Source organism: Rhinoraja longicauda, chromosome 44 (genome assembly GCF_053455715.1).
Source record: "Rhinoraja longicauda isolate Sanriku21f chromosome 44, sRhiLon1.1, whole genome shotgun sequence".
Taxonomy (NCBI): Eukaryota; Metazoa; Chordata; class Chondrichthyes; order Rajiformes; family Arhynchobatidae; genus Rhinoraja; species Rhinoraja longicauda.
Genome location: NC_135996.1, coordinates 5,110,920 through 5,128,413, shown reverse-complemented (window position 1 = coordinate 5,128,413; position 17,494 = coordinate 5,110,920). Strand labels below are relative to the sequence as shown.

Sequence of the window (17,494 nt, the reverse complement as noted above, 5' to 3'; positions counted from 1 at the left end):
GCTGCACATCTGATTAGGAAAAAAAAAAGAAACAACATACAGTGGCAGGCAGCCAAACACAACGGCGCGGCCATCTTGAACAAAATGTTTAACTAAAGCAGAATGGTGTCCCAGGCGATGGAAGTATAGCACCCATAGTCAGGATCGAACCTGAGTCTCCGGCGCTGCATTCGCTGTAAGGCAGCAACTCTACCGCTGCGCCATAGAGATATAGCTCTACGGATAACTGAATCAAGGGGAGAAAGCAGGAACAGGGTACTGATTCTGGATGATCATCCATGATCATATTGAATGGCGGTGCTGGCTAGAAGGGCCGAATGGCCTTCGACCTGCACCTATTTTCTATGTCATCTGTGTGTGTTCGGAGCTTACATATAACTCCAGTACGACCCAACCCATTTGCTCTTTGCTGTCCTCTGAAGTGGCTCAGCACACGATGACCTTCTCAGGGCACCAGAGAGGGTGACACACGCCAGCCTTGCCAATTGCGCCCACAACGAGAAAATGAGCAACAAACAAAATTCAGCTTTTACATATTCATGAATTTTTCATTTTTGACATTTTGTTCCCATTGTGATGCAAGTTTTCAAATGAATTCGCATCTGCACGATTTTTATCCCATCAGTGACCGTTTTAATGAGGAAAAAAATAAATTAAATCACTCGAGTAGTGGTGGGTGTATGGAACAAGCTGCCAGAGGAGGTAGTTGAGGCTGGGACTATCCCATCGTTTAAGAAGCAGTTGGATAGGTACATGGATAGGACAGGTTTGGAGGGTTATGGACCAAGCGCAGGCAAGTGGGACTAGTGTAGCTGGGACATTGTTGGTCGGTGTGGGCGAGTTGGGCCGAAGGGCCTGTTTACACCCTGTGACTCTATAACAGGGTTGAGAGGGAGAGATAGATCAGCCGGGATTGAATGGCGGAGTAGACTCGATGGGCTGAATGGCGTAATTCTGCTCCAAGAATGTATGAATTTACAAAGATGAATGCAAAACCTTTCTACTCGCCTGGTATCTCTGGCAATACCCAGCCTTCGACTTTCTTACTGGGAACGCTGATTACTTTCACTGCAGCCCAGTCTCCTTTCTGTGGCATAATAAAAATAAAATGAAAAACAATGACTGCAGGTGGGTCGAAACAAAAGCAAAATATGCCGGGAATAATCAGCAGGGCAGGCCGCATCTGTGAAGGGTCTCGACCCAAAACGTCACCTGTCCATATACCCCAGAGATGCTGCCTGACTCACTCAATTACTCCAGCACTTAGAAACATAGAAACATAGAAAATAGGTGCAGGAGGAGGCCATTCGGCCCTTCGAGCCTGTACGCACCGCCATTCAATATGATCATGGCTGATCATCCAACTCAGTATCCCGTACCTGCCTTCTCTCCATACCCCCTGATCCCTTTAGCCACAAGGGCCACATCTAACTCCCCATTAAATATAGCCAATGAACTGGCCTCAACTACCCTCTGCGGCAGAGAATTCCACTTTAGATTCACCACTCTGTGTGAAAAAAAACGTTCTCATCTCGGTCCTAAAAGACTTCCCCCTTATCCTTAAACTGTGACCCCTTGTTCTGGACTTCCCCAACACCGGGAACAATCTTCCTGCATCTAGCCTGTCCAACCCCTTAAGAATTTTGTAAGTATGGAGTCATAGAGGCTCCTCCTCTAAATTTCCTCCTCTCGTTCCAACTTCTACGAGCATCCCAAAATTCAGTCCTGGCTGAGTTAATGACCGGAAACGTTGGCGTCCACACCCTTCCCATATTCCTCACCACAATCCTCCCCCTCTCTCCGCTACACGTCACCCCACATCTTCCCCACCTCTCACTCCAACCTCTGTGATATCCCGATTGGAGTCGCAGAGTCACACGGTGTGGATACAGGTCCTTCGGCCCAACTTCCCCACACCGGCCAACATGGCCCAGCTGCCCGCGTTTGGCCCATATCCCTCCAAACCAGTCCTATCCATGTACCTGTCCAACTGTTTCTTAACCGATGGGGTAATCCCAGCCTCAACTACCTCCTCCGGCAACTTATTCCACACACCCATCACCCTTTGTGTAAAAAAGTTACTCATCAGATTCCTATTAAATGTTTTCCCCTTCACCTTAAACCTATGTCCTCTGGTCCTCGATTCACCTACTCTGGGCAAGAGATTTTCTGCATGCACCCGATCTATTCCTCTCATGATTTTATACATCTCTGTAAGATCACCCCTCTTCTACCTGCGTTCCAAGGAATAGAGACCCAGCCTGCTCAACCTCTCCCTGAAGCTCACACCCTCGAGTCCTGGCAACATCCTCGTAAATCTTCTTTGTACCCTTTCCAGCTTGACATTTTTCTTATAACATGGTGCCTTAGGACTGAACACAAACAGGCCCTTCGGCCCACCGAGTCCGCGCCGCCCAGCGATCCCCGCACATTAACACTATCCTACACACACTAGGGACAATTTTTACATTCACCCAGTCAATTAACCTACATACCTGTACGTCTTTGGAGTGTGGGAGGAAACCGAAGGTCTTAGAGAAAACCCACGCAGGTCACGGGGAGAACGTACAAACTCCGTACAGACGGCGCCCGTAGTCAGGATCGAACCTGAGTCTCCGGCGCTGCATTCGCTGTAAGGCAGCAACTCTACCGCTGCGCCACCGTGCCGCCCATATTTCCAGAGCCTTTCTTGATTAAATGTGTGGCATGAAAGAACTGCAGATGCTGGTTTAAATCGGAGATGGACACAAAATGCTGGAGTAACGCAGCGGGACAGGCAGCATCTCCGGAGAGAATGGATGGAAAAGAGAGGGAAAGATAGATCAGCCACGATTGAATGGCGGGAGTAGAATCGATGGGCCGAATGGCCTGATTTTTGCTCCACGTCTTATTGCCTTAAGTCCGTTCCATGGAGAGAAGGTGATGGGAGTCGGGTGGTGAATCAAGAGGAGTGAGAGGGAGCATGTGAGATACAGTGTGAGAACATAGGGTCCATCCAGTGGAAACATCCAGGCTTTAGTTTAGTTTAGACATGCGGCGCGGAAACAGGCCCTTCAGCCCACTGAATCCGCACCGACCAGCGATCCCCGCACTTTAACACCACTCTACACACACTAGGGACAATTTACACTTACATTTACACAAGCAAATTAACCTACACACCTGTACATCTTTGGAGTGTGGGAGGTATGGTTGCCAACTTCCTCACTCCCAAATAAGGGACAAAAGGTGATGTCACCGCCCCGCGCCCCACATGACCTCACCCAGACAGCGGTCTCGTGCTTCCCCATCACCAATGGCAGCTGCCCGGGCCGGGAGGCGGGTTGCTACGCAACCTCCGTTAGGCGAACACACTCGATCCCGCTCTCCGAACACCGTTAGCCTACACTGTCCGGGCCTGCATTGTCCGGGCCTACAGGGTCCGGGCCTACAACGGCCCATGGGCCTACAGTCTCCAGGCCTACAGTGTCTGGGCCTACAGTGTCTGGGCCTACAGTGTCTGGGCCTACAGTGTCTGGGCCTACAATGGCCCATGGGCCTACAGTGTCCGGACCTACAATGGCCCATGGGCCTACAGTGTCCGGGCCTACAGTGTCCGGGCCTACAACGGCCCATGGACCTACAGTGTCCAGGCCTACAGTGTCCGGGCCTACAGTGTCTGGGCCTACAATGGCCCATGGGCCTACAGTGTCCGGGCCTACAGTGTCTGGGCCTACAACCGCCCATGGGCCTACAGTGTCCGGGGCCTACAGTGTCTGGGCCTACAACCGCCCACGGGCCAACAGTGTCCGGGCCTACAGTGCCCTCCCAGGCCAAATACGGGGCAAGGGCGGTCCCGTATGGGACAAACCAATTTAGCCCAAAATAGGGGATGTCCCAGCTAATACGGGACAGTTGGCAACCCTAGTGGGAGGAAACCGAAAATCTCAGGGGAAACCCATGTGGTTACGGGGAGAACGTGCAAACTCCACACAGACAGCACCCGTGGTCGGGATGGAACCCGGGTCTCCGGCGCAGCAGGCGCTGTGAGGCGGCAACTCTACCGCTGCGCCACCGTGGACGCCCTCGGACATTAGACTCCCCACCCGACGGGTACCTTTGTCCTGTAGAAGAGGAAGACACAACTGCTCAGAGCGCAGCCGACCAGCCCCTCCGCGGCGTCGGGATCGTGGAGGAAGCGGATCTCCAGCGGGATCTGGCCGTCCTGGCCCAGGTCGATGGTCTGTACCCGCGTGCGCTCGGTCCAGTCCCAGACGTGAAGCGAGTGTCCGTACAGCCCTGGAAGAAGAACACAAGAACACAAGAAAATAGGAGCAGGAGTAGGCCAACCGGCCCCTCGAGCCCGCTCCGCCATTCAATACAATCATGGCTGATCCCACCCCAACCCCCTTCCCACTATCGCCCTTCTTCCCACCCAAAAGAACCGTGTGATCTCCTGGGAGAGGCGAAAAACCGGATAAAAACCTAGGCCAATCCGGGAAATGCCTCTCCGACCCCAAGCTAGGCGATCGAAACTTGTCCAGGAGATTACCCAGGTCTTACTATACTAACAATAGCTCATGTCCACTTCCCTGCCCGCTCCCCATAACCCCTAATTCCCTTGTCTATTAAAAAACAATCTATTTCCGTTTTAAATTTATTTAACGTTCCTGCTTCCACAGCTCCCTGAGGCAGCAAATTCCACAGACTAACCACCCTCTGAGTGAAGAAGTTTCTCCTCATCTCAGTTTTAAAAGAGCCCCCTCTTATTCTAAGACTATGCCCCCTAGTTCTGGTCTCCCCGATCATCGGAAACATCTTTAGCGCATCCACCCGATCAAGGCCCCTCACGATCTTATACGTTTCAATAAGATCGCCTCTCATTCTTCTGAACTCCAATGAGAAAAGTCCCAACCTTTCCTCATATGTCAACCCCCTCATCCCTGGAATTAACCGTGTAAATGGGTCCCTTTCGGAATGGGAGGCAGTGACCAGTGGGGTACCGCAAGGTTCGGTGCTGGGACCCCAGCTATTTACGATATACATTAATGACTTAGACGAAGGGATTAAAAGTACCATTAGCAAATTTGCAGATGATACTAAGCTGGGGGGTAGTGTGAATTGTGAGGAAGATGCAATAAGGCTGCAGGGTGACTTGGACAGGTTGTGTGAGTGGGCGGATACATGGCAGATGCAGTTTAATTCCCGAAATGGCGGGACTGTCGTATGTTGAAAGGCTGGAGCGATTGGGCTTGTATACACTGGAATTTAGAAGGATGAGGGGGGATCTTATTGAAACATATAAGATAATTAGGGGATTGGACACATTAGAGGCAGGAAACATGTTCCCTATGTTGGGGGAGTCCAGAACAAGGGGCCACAGTTTAAGAATAAGGGGTAGGCCATTTAGAACGGAGATGAGGAAGAACTTTTTCAGTCAGAGAGGGGTGAAGGTGTGGAATTCTCTGCCTCAGAAGGCAGTGGAGGCCAGTTCGTTGGATGCTTTCAAGAGAGAGCTGGATAGAGCTCTTAAGGATAGCGGAGTCAGGGAGTATGGGGAGAAGGCAGGAACGGGGTACTGATTGAGAGTGATCAGCCATGATCGCATTGAATGGCGGTGCTGGCTCGAAGGGCTGAATGGCCTCCTCCTGCACCTATTGTCTATTGTCTATAAAAGAAACATTCGCACCGCGGGGTAAAATAGGGTGGCACGTTGGCGCAGCGGCAGAGTTGCTGCCACACCGTGCCCGGGTTCGAATGTTGAGGAGGATGGAGGTTTAAGAGTTAATATGTACAGATTGCACATTGCGCGTTGTGAGCCTGCTTTACTTACTTAGAATCGCTAGCTAAAGTCCAACAGGTTGTTTTGCAAAACTACAGAGGGTGTTGTGACTAACAGAGTACTGCAGAGAACAACAAGTCTGTTCGCGACTAGGGGCCTCCAAACTTTTCAGCTAAAGTCCAAGGATATCTTATTGAAACATATAAAATTCTTAAGGGGTTGGAGAGGCTAGATGCGGGAAGATTGTTCCCGATGTTGGTGAAGTCCAGAACAAGGGGTCACGGTTTAAGGATAAGGGGGAAGTCTTTTAGGACTGAGATGAGAAAACATTTCTTCACACAGAGTGGTGAGTCTGTGGAATTCGCAGCTACAGAAGGTAGTTGAGGCCAGTTCATTGGCTATATTTAAGAGGGAGTTAGATGTGGCCCTTGTGGCTAAAGGGATCAGGGGGTATGGAGTGAAGGCAGGTACAGGTTACTGAGCTGGATGATCAGCCATGATCATATTGAATGGCGGTGCAGGCTCGAAGGGCCGAATGGCCTACTCCTGCACCTATTTTCTATGTTTCTATGTTTAGATGGCTATGATGTTGGGCAGGTTAGATGGCTATAATGGGAGCAGGCAGGGTCGGCAATGGGAAATCAGTCCAAGAGAGAATGCATGAGGACTAAGAACAATCTGGCAAAGAGTGTGTGTGCAGGAAGGGTTTATATGCTGGCTTGATTGGTGATCTGGAGCAGGTGAGTGAACAGGAGAGGGGAGTTGGCTTAACGTGGTGGGCGTGGCTGGCAGGTGAGTGAACAGGACAGACTGTGACAGTTTTGTGTCTATCTTTGGTTTACACCAGCATTTGCAGTCCCTTCTAACGCACTCTGACCAAAGAGGTTCTGCCTCACCTGCTTTCCAAAAGAACGCCCTTTAATTCTCAGGCGGAAGGGCCTGTGTCTCGAAAACTCTCCTGCCTTCTCCCCGTAACCCCTGACGCGCGTACCCTTCAACGTGTACCTCTCTCCGTGACTCCAGAATCAGCGAGTCTTTGCTCTTGTCCACTCACCAGCTGCGACGTCCTCCACTTTAAATCCGTAGGCGAGGGCTTTGGGAGCACCCCATTCAGAGCTAATCATGACATTGTGCCGGGGCTGGTACCAGAAGTCATAGCCAAATGGCGCTGCCTCTCCCTCTTGCTCCCAGTTCCCCTTCACTTCAAACGTCTCGCCATCCAGCAGAGCAAAACCCCCTGATAGACAAGGAACGGGTGGGTTAGCACATAGAAACATAGAAACATAGAAAATAGGTGCAGGAGTAGGCCATTCGAGCCAGCACCGCCATTCAATATGATCATGGCTGATCATCCAACTCAGTATCCCGTACCTGCCTTCTCTCCATTCCCCCTGATCCCTTTAGCCACAAGGGCCACATCTAACTCCCTCTTAAATATAGCCAATGAACTGGCCTCAACTACCCTCTGTGGCAGAGAATTCCACAGATTCACCACTCTCTGTGTGAAAAAAAACGTTCTCATCTCGGTCCTAAAAGACTTCCCCCTTATCCTTAAACTGTGACCCCTTGTTCTGGACTTCCCCAACATCGGGAACAATCTTCCCGCATCTAGCCTGTCCAACCCCTTAAGAATTTTGTAAGTTTCTATAAGATCCCCCCTCAATCTTCTAAATCCCAGCGAGTACAAGCCGAGTCTATCCAGTCTTTCTTCATATGAAAGTCCTGCCATCCCAGGGATCAATCTCCTCCAGCACCTATTGTCTGTTGTCTATTGTCTCACTCTAGCGCTGTTCCACCCCAGTCTGGAGGTCTGGGTCTCTCTCTCTCTCGTGCATTTTAGTCACCGATATACTGGAGCGCCATATCCACATTAGCTGGAGAAGGAGGGGGGGGGGGGGAGAGGGGGGGAGACTGTGGTGAGGGCCGCAGCCATGGACACCTTACCTTTGCCGTTCCCACTTGGGTTCCCGATGCAGCTGACCATCACCTCCCCGCTGGGCAGGCAGTGGGACGTGTGTGGATTGGCCAAGTCGCACTTCCAGAACAGATCCGTTGGCTCCACGGTCTGAAAAACCGGAGCAACAATACAGTGTACGTGAATATCGTGCGCATTGCAAATACTGTGGGCCATTTTGGGCACTGTATCTGAGGAAGGATGTGCATCGGCCCTTGTCCAGAGGAGTTTTACAAGAACGATCCCAACATAGAAACATAGAAAATAGGTGCAGGAGTAGGCCATTCGGCCCTTCGAGCCTGTACGCACCGCCATTCAATATGATCATGGCTGACCATCCAACTCAGTATCCCGTACCTGCCTTCTCTCCATACCCCCTGATCCCTTTAGCCACAAGGGCCACATCTAACTCCCTCTTAAATATAGCCAATGAACTGGCCTCAACTACCTTCTGTGGCAGAGAATTCCACAGATTCACCACTCTCTGTGAAAAAAAACGTTCTCATCTCGGTCCTAAAAGACTTCCCCCTTATCCTTATGCTGTGACCCCTGGTTCTGGACTTCCCCAATATCGGGAACAATCTTCCCGCATCTAGCCTCTCCAACCCCTTAAGAATTTTATATGTTTCTGTAAGATCCCCCCCTCAATCTTCTAAATTCCAGCGAGTACAAGCCGAGTCTATCCAGTCTTTCTTCATATGAAAGTCCTGCCATCCCAGGGATCAATCTGGTGAACCTTCTCTGTACTCCCTCTAAGGCAAGAATGTCTTTCCTCAGATTAGGAGACCATATCTGAGGAAGGATGTGCTTCGGCCCTTGTCCAGAGGAGGTTTACAAGAACGATCCCTGGAATGAGTGGGTTAACCTATGATTTTGGGCTGTCACGGTGGCGCGGCGGTAGAGTTGCCGCCTTGCAGCGAATGCAGCGCCGGAGACCCGGGTTCCATCCCGACCGCGGGCGCTGCCTGTACGGAGTTTGCACGTTCTCCCCGTGACCTGCGTGGGTTTTTCTCCGAGATCTTCGGTTTCCTCCCACACTCCAAAGACGTGCAGGTTTGTAGGTTAATTGGCTTGGTGTAAATGTAAAAATTGTCCCTGTAGGATAAAAACTGCAGATGCTGGTTTAAATCGAAGGTAGACGACAAAACGCTGGAGTAACTCAGCGGGTCATGCAGCATTTCGGGAGAGAAGGAATGGGTGATGTTTCGGGTAAGAAGGGTCTCGACCCGAATCGTCACCCATTCCTTCTCTCCCGAGATGCTGCCTGACCTGCTGAGTCACTCCAGCCTTTTGTGTCTACCTAAACATTGTCCCTAGTGGGTATAGGACAGTGTTAATGTGCGGGGATCGCTGGTCGGCGTGGACTCGGTGGGCCGAAAAGGCCTGTTTCCGCATTGTATCTCTAAACTAAACTAAACTAAACTAATGAGTGATTGTCGGTACTGGGCCTGCACTCGCTGGAGTTTAGAAGGATGAGGGGGGACCTCATTGAAACGTACAGAAGAGTGAGCGGCCTGGATAGAGTGGATGTGGAGAGGATGTTTCCACTAGTGGGAAGAGTCTAGGACCAGAGGGCACAGCCTCAGAATTAAAGGACGTTCCTTTAGGAAGGAGATGAGGAGAAATTTCTTTAGTCAGAGGGTGGTGAATCTGCGGGATTCTTTGCCACAGAGGAGGCCAAGTTGGTGGATATTTTTAAGGCAGAGATATATCGATTTTTGATTAGTGCGGGTGTCAGAGGTTGTGGGGAGAAGGCAGGAGAGTGGGGTTGGGAGGGAGAGATATATCAGCCATGATTGAATGGCGGAGTAGACTTGATGGGCCGAATGGCCTAATTCTTCTCCTATGACCTTATGACACAACAAAACAAAAACAGTATTGAACAGTCCAATATTCGAGGTATGCCATCGCATCTTAACGTCATCGTGCCGAGCCATCGTGTGAATCTGAATGAATCTGAATTACCTTTATTGTCATTCAAAATGAATTGAACGAAAATCATTTGCCACAACAGTACAGAGTAAAAGACACAAGACACACAATTTTAACACAAACATCCATCACAGCGACTCCTCCAGGCACCCCCTCACTGTGATGGAAGGCAAGAAAATGTATTCTCGCTTCCCCCATGCTTCTCCCAGGGACTTCTTCCGAGGCGTAACCCCCCATAACCCCTGACTCCGCTATCCTTAAGAGCTCCATCTAGCTCTCTCTTGAATGCATTCAGAGAATCGGCCTCCACTGCCTTCTGAGACAGAGAATTCCACAGATTCACAACTCTCTGACTGAAAAAGTTTTTCCTCATCTCCGATCTAAATGGCCGACCCCTTATTCTTAAACTGTGTGGCCCCTGGTTCTGGACTCCCCCAACATCGGGAACATGTTTCCTGCCTCTAACGTGTCCAACCCCTTAATAATCTTATATGTTTCAATAAGATCCCCTCTCATCCTTCTAAATTCCAGCGTATACAAGCCTAGTCGCTCCAGTCTTTCAACATATGACAGTCCCGCCATTCCGGGAATTAACCTAGTAAACCTACGCTGCACGCCCTCAATAGCAAGAATATCCCTCCTCAAATTTGGACATTCCGGGCGATGGAAAATCCCACGGCTCCACGAAGAGATTTTTTTTTTAAAGAAAGGTTTCCCCCACCCCCCCCCCACCCCCAACCCACCACCCCTCACATATACACAACTAAAAATAAACTACTACACACATCTAACACTAACACATAGACATAAAATGGCGGGGCAGCCATCTTGGAATGTGTCTTAACTCAGCGGCGTTGTGTCTGGCACGGAGGGCCGAAGGGCCCGGTCCCTGCACCGTACCGTTCCGTGCTCGAACGGACGGGGGGGGGGGGGTGTGGAAGTGAGAGGAATCACCTTGTGTAGCCTGGGCGCTCGGGGCTGTGTTCCCACGTCCACCACGTAAATCCTGGACGAGATCAGGGACGGCAGGATCAGGCGGTTGCGGCTCTTGGACGGGTTCCCGTAGCAGCTGCTGCAGGTGTTCCAGCCGGAATGGTGGAGCTCGTCGTTGAGGTTGGGCATCGGCAAGCGGTGGACAACCTGCGGGGGAGAGAGGACGCAGTCACTACCCTGTCCTCTCGACTCTGAGAGCATTGGATGGAACCCTCCAAGTTAAAGGTGACCTCCAGATAGGGGTTGCCAACTATCTCACTCCCAAATAAGGGACAAGGTGACCTCAAATAAGGGACAAGGTGACCTCACCACCCAGCCAGCGGCCACGTGCTCCACCAACCTCCATTAGGCGGCGCCCGGGCCCCCAGGCCTCCGCTGTCCTGGCCTCTGCTGTCCTGGCCTACAGTGTCCGGGCCTGCAGTGTCCGGGCCTGCAGTGTCCGGGCCTACAGTGTCCGGGCCTACAGTGTCCGGGCCTGCAGTGTCCGGGCCTACAGTGACCGGGCCTACAGTGTCCGGGCCTACAGTGTCCGGGCCTACAGTCTCCGGGCCTTCAGTGTCCGGGCCTACAGTGTCCGAGCCTACAGTGTCCGGGCCTACAGTGTCCAGGCCTACAGTGTCCGGGCCTACAGTGACCGGGCCTACAGTGTCTGGGCCTACAGCACCCCCCAGGCCTAATGCGGAGCAAGGGCGGTCCCGTACGGGACAAACCAATTTAGCCCAAAATACGGGATGTCCCGGCTAATACGGGACAGTTGGCGACCCTACCTCCAGCTGACCCCTTCCCCCCTCCCCCCCCCCACCCCTCTCCCCCTCCCCCTCCACCACCTCTGCCCTCGAGTCGACATGGATAGGACAGGTTTGGAGGGGTTTGGACCAAACGCGGGCAGGTGGGACTAGTGTAGCTGAGACATGTTGGCCGGTTTGGGCAGGTTGGGCCGAAAGGGCCTGTTTCCACGCTGTATCACTCCATAAGTCCATCATTTCTGATAGTGTGTAGAAAGGAACGGCAGGCACTGGTTTATACTGAAGATTAACGTAAATGGGTGTTTGCTATTTGTGCAGATTCAATGTGCCAAAGGACCTGTTCACAAGTTATAGGAGTAGAATTAGGCCATTCGGCCCATCGAGCTCTCTCCACCATTCAATCATGGCTGATCTCTGCCTCCTAATTCCATTTTCCTGCCTTCTCCCCGTAACCCTTGACATCCGTTCTAATCAAGAATTCGTCTCACTCGGCCTTAGAAATATCCACTGACTTGGCCTCCACAGCCCTCTGTGGCAATGAATTCCACAGATTAACCACCCTCTGAATTCTCTGCCTCAGAAGGCAGTGGAGGCCAATTGTCTGAATGCATTCAAGAGAGAGCTAGATAGAGCTCTTAAGGATAGCGGAGTCAGGGGGAATGGGGAGAAGGCAGGAATGTGGTACTGATTGAGAATGACCAGCCATGATCACATTGAATGGCGGTGCTGGCTCGAAGGGCCGAATGGCCTCCTCCTGCACCTATTGTCTATTGTCTGACTAAAGAAGTTCGTCCACACCTCCTTTCTGAGTGCCCTTTAATTCTGAGTCTGTGCCCTCTGGTCCTAGACTCTCCCACCAGTGGAAACATCCTCTCCACATCCACACTATGCCTTTCATTATTCTGCAAGTTTCAACAAGGTCCCCCCAGCCCCCCCCCTCCCCCCCCCCTCCTCGACCTTGTCTTTCCATGCGAGTGATAAACGCAAAGTGCTGGAGTAACTCAGCGGGTCAGGCAGCATATTGTGACCTACAGACTTGTAACCCGCACGTCTTTGGAGTGCGGGAGGAAACCAGAGCACCCGGAGAAAGCCCACGCAGGTCACGGGGAGAACGCACAAACTCCGTACAGAAAGCGCCCGTGGTCGGGATCGAACCCGGGTCTCTGGCGCCGTGAGGCGGCAACTCTACCGCCGCGCCACCACAATTCCAGCTCGGTGTCAGCGTGGCCTACCTGGGAGTAAGTGGGCGATTTGGGATCTACATCCACCGTGGCCAAGTAGTCCGGTTTGTTGACCTCGGTGTTCCGGTAGATGCAGGGCAAGTAGACAATTTCCTCCCGTGGCCCTTATGGGTATTAAAAACAAAACCCAGAATGTTTCAATCCACAATCTGGGGTTCTGACGAGACCCGTGGAGATCTTGACGTGCCCCAATTGGCCGCCCATTGTCTCAACGGCACTATACAAGACGTTCCTCGACTTACAATGGGATTACGTTCTGATAAACCCATCGTAAAACCAATGTCGAAAATGCGTTTAATACACCTAACCTACACAACATCATAGCCACCTAACCTGCCCAACATCATTGCCACCTAACCTACACAACATCATAGCCACCTAACCTGCCCAACATCATAGCCACCTAATCTGCCCAACATCATAGCCACCTAACCTGCCCAACATCATAGCCACCTAACCTGCCCAACATCATAGCCACCTAACCTGCCCAACATCATAGCCATCTAACCTACCCAACACCATAGCCACCTAACCTGCCCAACACCATAGCCACCTAACCTGCTCAACACCATAGCCACCTAACCTACTGAACATCATAGCCACCTAACCTGCTCAACACCATAGCCACCTAACCTACTGAACATCATAGCCACCTAACCTGCCCAACACCATAGCCACCTAACCTGCCCAACACCATAGCCACCTAACCCGCCCAACATCATAGCCACCTAAACATAGAAACATAGAAACATAGAAAATAGGTGCAGGAGTAGGCCATTCGGCCCTTCGAGCCTGCACCGCCATTCAATATGATCATGGCTGATCATCCAGCTCAGTAACCTGTACCTGCCTTCTCTCCATACCCCCTGACCCCTTTAGCCACAAGGGCCACATCTAACTCACTCTTAAATATAGCCAATGAACTGGCCTCAACTACCCTCTGTGGCAGAGAATTCCACAGACTCACCACTCTCTGTGTGAAGAAATGTTTTCTCAACTCGGTCTGAAAAGACTTCCCCCTTATTCTTAAGCTGTGACCCCTGGTTTTGGACTTCCCCAACATCGGGAACAATCTTCCCGCATCTAGCCTCTCCAACCCTTTAAGAATTTTATATGTTTCTATAAGATCCCCCCTCAGTCTTCTAAATTCCAGCGAGTACAAGCCGAGTCTATCCAGTCTCTAACATCAGTCTCTAACATAAACTACTCAACATCGTAGCCACCTAAACTACCTAACATCATAGCCACCTAACCTACCAAACGTCATAGCCACCTAACCTACTGAACATCATAGCCACCTAACCTACGGTTTCTACTGAAAGTTTAGTTTAGTTTAGTTTAGAGATACAGCGCGGAAGCAGGCCCTTTGGCCCACCAGGTCCGCGCCGCCCAACGATCCCCGCACACTAACACTATCCCACGCCCACTAGGAACAATTTACACATTCGTCAAGCCAATCAACCTACAAACCTGTACGTCTTTGGAGTGTGGGAGGAAACCAAAGATTTCGGAGAAAACCCACGCAGGTTACGGGGAGAACGTGCAAACTCCGTACAGGCAGCACCCGTAGTCGGGATGGAACCCGGGTCTCCGGCGCTGCATTCGCTGTAAGGCGGCAACTCTACCGCCGCGCCATAGTTGGCCGCCTGTTTTCTCAACAGCACTATACAGACGCTCCTCGACTTACGATGCTTCGACTTACGATATTTCGACTTAACGAAGGCGCAAAAGCCATACACATTCAGTAGAAACGCGTACATCAAACTTTGAATTCTGATCTTTTCCCAGGCTAGTGATATGCGGTACGATACTCTCTCGTGATGCTGGGCGGCAGTAGCCAGCCATAGATCCCAGTCAGTCCCGCAATTGTAGGCTAATGTAAGTGTTCTGAGCACGTTTAAGTTAGGTTAGGCTAGGCTATGATGTTCGGTAGGTTAGGTGGCAATAGGGCTGCCAACTGTCCCGTATTAGCCGGGACATCCCGTATTTTGGGCTAAATTGGTTTATCCTGTATGGGACCGCCCTTGTCCCGAATTAGGCCCGGGAGGGGCGCTGTAGGTCCGGACACTGTAGGCCCGGGGGCCGGGATGCCGCCTAACGGAGGTTGCGTAGACTCGCGCCTTCCAGTCCTGGACGGCCGCCATTGGTGGAGCAGGAGCACGTGGCCGCTGGTTGGGTGAGGTCACGTGGGGCGCGGGGCGGCGACGTCACCTTTTGTCCCTTATTTGGGAGTGAGAAAGTTGGCAACCCTAGGTGGCTATGATGTTGGGTAGGTTAGGTTGCTATGATGTTGGGTAGGTTAGGTGGCTATGATGTTGGGTAGGTTAGGAGGCTATGATAGAGTCATAGAGAGTCATAGAGTCCTACCCATGTTGGGTAGGTTAGATGGCTATAATGTTGGGTAGTTTAGTGGGCGGATGCATGGCAGATGCAGTTTAATGTGGATAAGTGTGAGGTTATCCACTTTGGTGGTAAGAATAGGAAGGCAGATTATTATTTGAATGGTGTCGTTAGGATCTGGGTGTCTTAGTGCATCAGTCACTGAAAGGAAGCATGCAGGTACAGCAGGCAGTGAAGAAAGCCAATGGAATGTTGGCATTCATAACAAGAGGAGTTGAGTATAGGAGCAAAGAGGTCCTTCTGCAGTTGTACAGGGCCCTAGTGAGACCGCACCTGGAGTACTGTGTGCAGTTTTGGTCTCCAAATTTGAGGAAGGATATTCTTGCTATTGAGGGCGTGCAGCGTAGGTTTACTAGGTTAATTCCCGGAATGGCGGGACTGTCATATGTTGAAAGACTGGAGCGACTAGGCTTGTATACACTGGAATTTAGAAGGATGAGAGGGGATCTTATCGAAACGTATAAGATTATTAAGGGGTTGGACATGTTAGAGGCAGGAAACATGTTCCCAATGTTGGGGGAGTCCAGAACCAGGGGCCACAGTTTAAGAATAAGGGGTAGGCCATTTAGAACAGAGATGAGGAAAAACTTTTTTAGTCAGAGAGTTGTGAATCTGTGGAATTCTCTGCATCAGAGGGCAGTGGAGGCCAATTCTCTGAATACATTCAAGAGAGAGCTAGTTAGAGCTCTTAAGGATAGGTATGGGGGTATGGGGATAAAGCAGGAACGAGGTACTGATTGAGAATGATCAGCCATGATCACATTGAATGGCGGTGCTGGCTCGAAGGGCCGAATGGCCTGCTCCTGCACCTATTGTCTATTGTCTATTGTCTATTGTTAGGTGGCTATGATGTTGGGTAGGTTAGGTGTATTAAATGCATTTTCGACTTACGATACTTTCGATTTACGACGGGTTTATCGGAACGTGACCCCATCGTAAGTCGAGGAGCATCTGTAGTTACAAACGTGGGACCTAGAGCTCACCTTTCATAGCCTCAAGTGGGGTACTGTACCCAGGACCGCACGAGCCACACTTGCTAGCTGTGGAGAAAACGAACGGTATCATCAGTTCAGTAACGACCGTCACATTCATAGAAACATAGAGCAGTTGGAGGACATTTGACCCTTCGAGCCTGTACGCACCGCCATTCAATACGATCATGGCTGATCATCCAGAATCAGTACCCCGTTCCTGCCTTCTCCCCATATTGCTTGACTCCACTATCATTAAGAGCCAAATCTAACTCTCTCTTGAAAGCATCCAGTGAATCGGCCTCCACTGCCTTCTGTGGCAGAGAATTCCACAGATTCACAACTCTCTGGGTGGAAAAGTTTTTCCCCCATCTCAGTCCTAAATGGCCGACCCCTTATTGGAATTCTCTGGCTTGTATACACTGGAATTTAGAAGGATGAGAGGGGATCTTATCGAAACGTATAAGATTATTAAGGGGTTGGACACGTTAGAGGCAGGAAACATGTTCTCAATGTTGGGAGAGTCCAGAACAAGGGGCCACACAGTTTAAGAATAAGGGGTAGGCCATTTAGAACGGAGATGAGGAAAAAAAATTTCAGTCAGAGAGTTGTGAATCTGTGGAATTCTCTGCCTCAGAAGGCAGTGGAGGCCAATTCTCTGAATGCATTCAAGAGAGAGCTGGATAGAGCTCTTAAGGATAGCGGAGTCAGGGGGTATGGGGAGAAGGCAGGAACGGGGTACTGATTGAGAATGATCAGCCATGATCACATTGAATGGCAGTGCTGGCTCGAAGGGCCGAATGGCCTCCTCCTGCACCTATTGTCTATTGGCTCCCAGTACGGTACAGAATCAACTTCAAGCTCCTCCTATTCACATACAAAGCCCTAAACGGGCTCGTCCCCCCCATATCAAAAATCTTCTAACCCACCACTCTATCTCCAGGTCCCTCAGGTCGGCCGACTTGGGGCTACCCACTATCCCGCGGTCTAGGCTTAAGCTCAGGGGTGACCGCGCTTTTGCGGTTGCAGCTCCTAGACTGTGGAACAGCATCCCTCTCCCCATCAGAACTGCCCCCTCCATCCACTCCTTTAAGCCCAGGCTCAAAACCTATTTCTACTCCCCAGCGTTTGAGGCCCTCTGAGGGGGCGCTGTGAACTGTTTATGTATGTACTGTTATGTTTGTGTGCCATTGTATGTTCGTTCTTAGTACCTGAACTGATGTACAGCACTTTGGTCAACATGGGTTGATTTTAAGTGTGCTATACAAATAAAATTGACTTGACTTGACTTGACTTGACTTGACTTGACTTGACTCTCTCCCTCTCTCCACCTCACACCCTCTCCTCTCTTCCCTCTCTCTCCTTTCTCTCACGCGCTCTGCCCCTCTCACTCTCACACCCCCTCTCTCTCCTCTCCCCCTCTCTCTCCTCTCCCCCTCTCTCTCTCTCTCTCTCTCTCTCTCTCTCTCTCTCTCTCTCTCTCTCTCTCTCTCTCT

General features: G+C 51.0%; 1 protein-coding gene across 4 annotated transcripts in view; it reads right to left on the bottom strand.

Moving 5' to 3' along the window:
- selenbp1 (selenium binding protein 1) overlaps positions 1-17,494 on the bottom strand; it is a 38,350-nt gene that overhangs the window by 17,070 nt on the left and 3,786 nt on the right. For 3 of the 4 annotated variants that reach the window (XM_078431818.1, XM_078431815.1, XM_078431814.1), the window contains 7 exons: positions 16,011-16,067; positions 12,619-12,731; positions 10,602-10,787; positions 7,706-7,826; positions 6,816-6,998; positions 4,097-4,278; positions 1,009-1,087 (listed from right to left, as the gene is read on the bottom strand). In XM_078431818.1, the coding sequence (XP_078287944.1) occupies positions 1,009-1,087; positions 4,097-4,278; positions 6,816-6,998; positions 7,706-7,826; positions 10,602-10,787; positions 12,619-12,731; positions 16,011-16,067 (921 nt within the window). The remainder of the gene's footprint in view (positions 1-1,008; positions 1,088-4,096; positions 4,279-6,815; positions 6,999-7,705; positions 7,827-10,601; positions 10,788-12,618; positions 12,732-16,010; positions 16,068-17,494) is intronic. The other variant, XM_078431816.1, reaches the window with a different exon arrangement.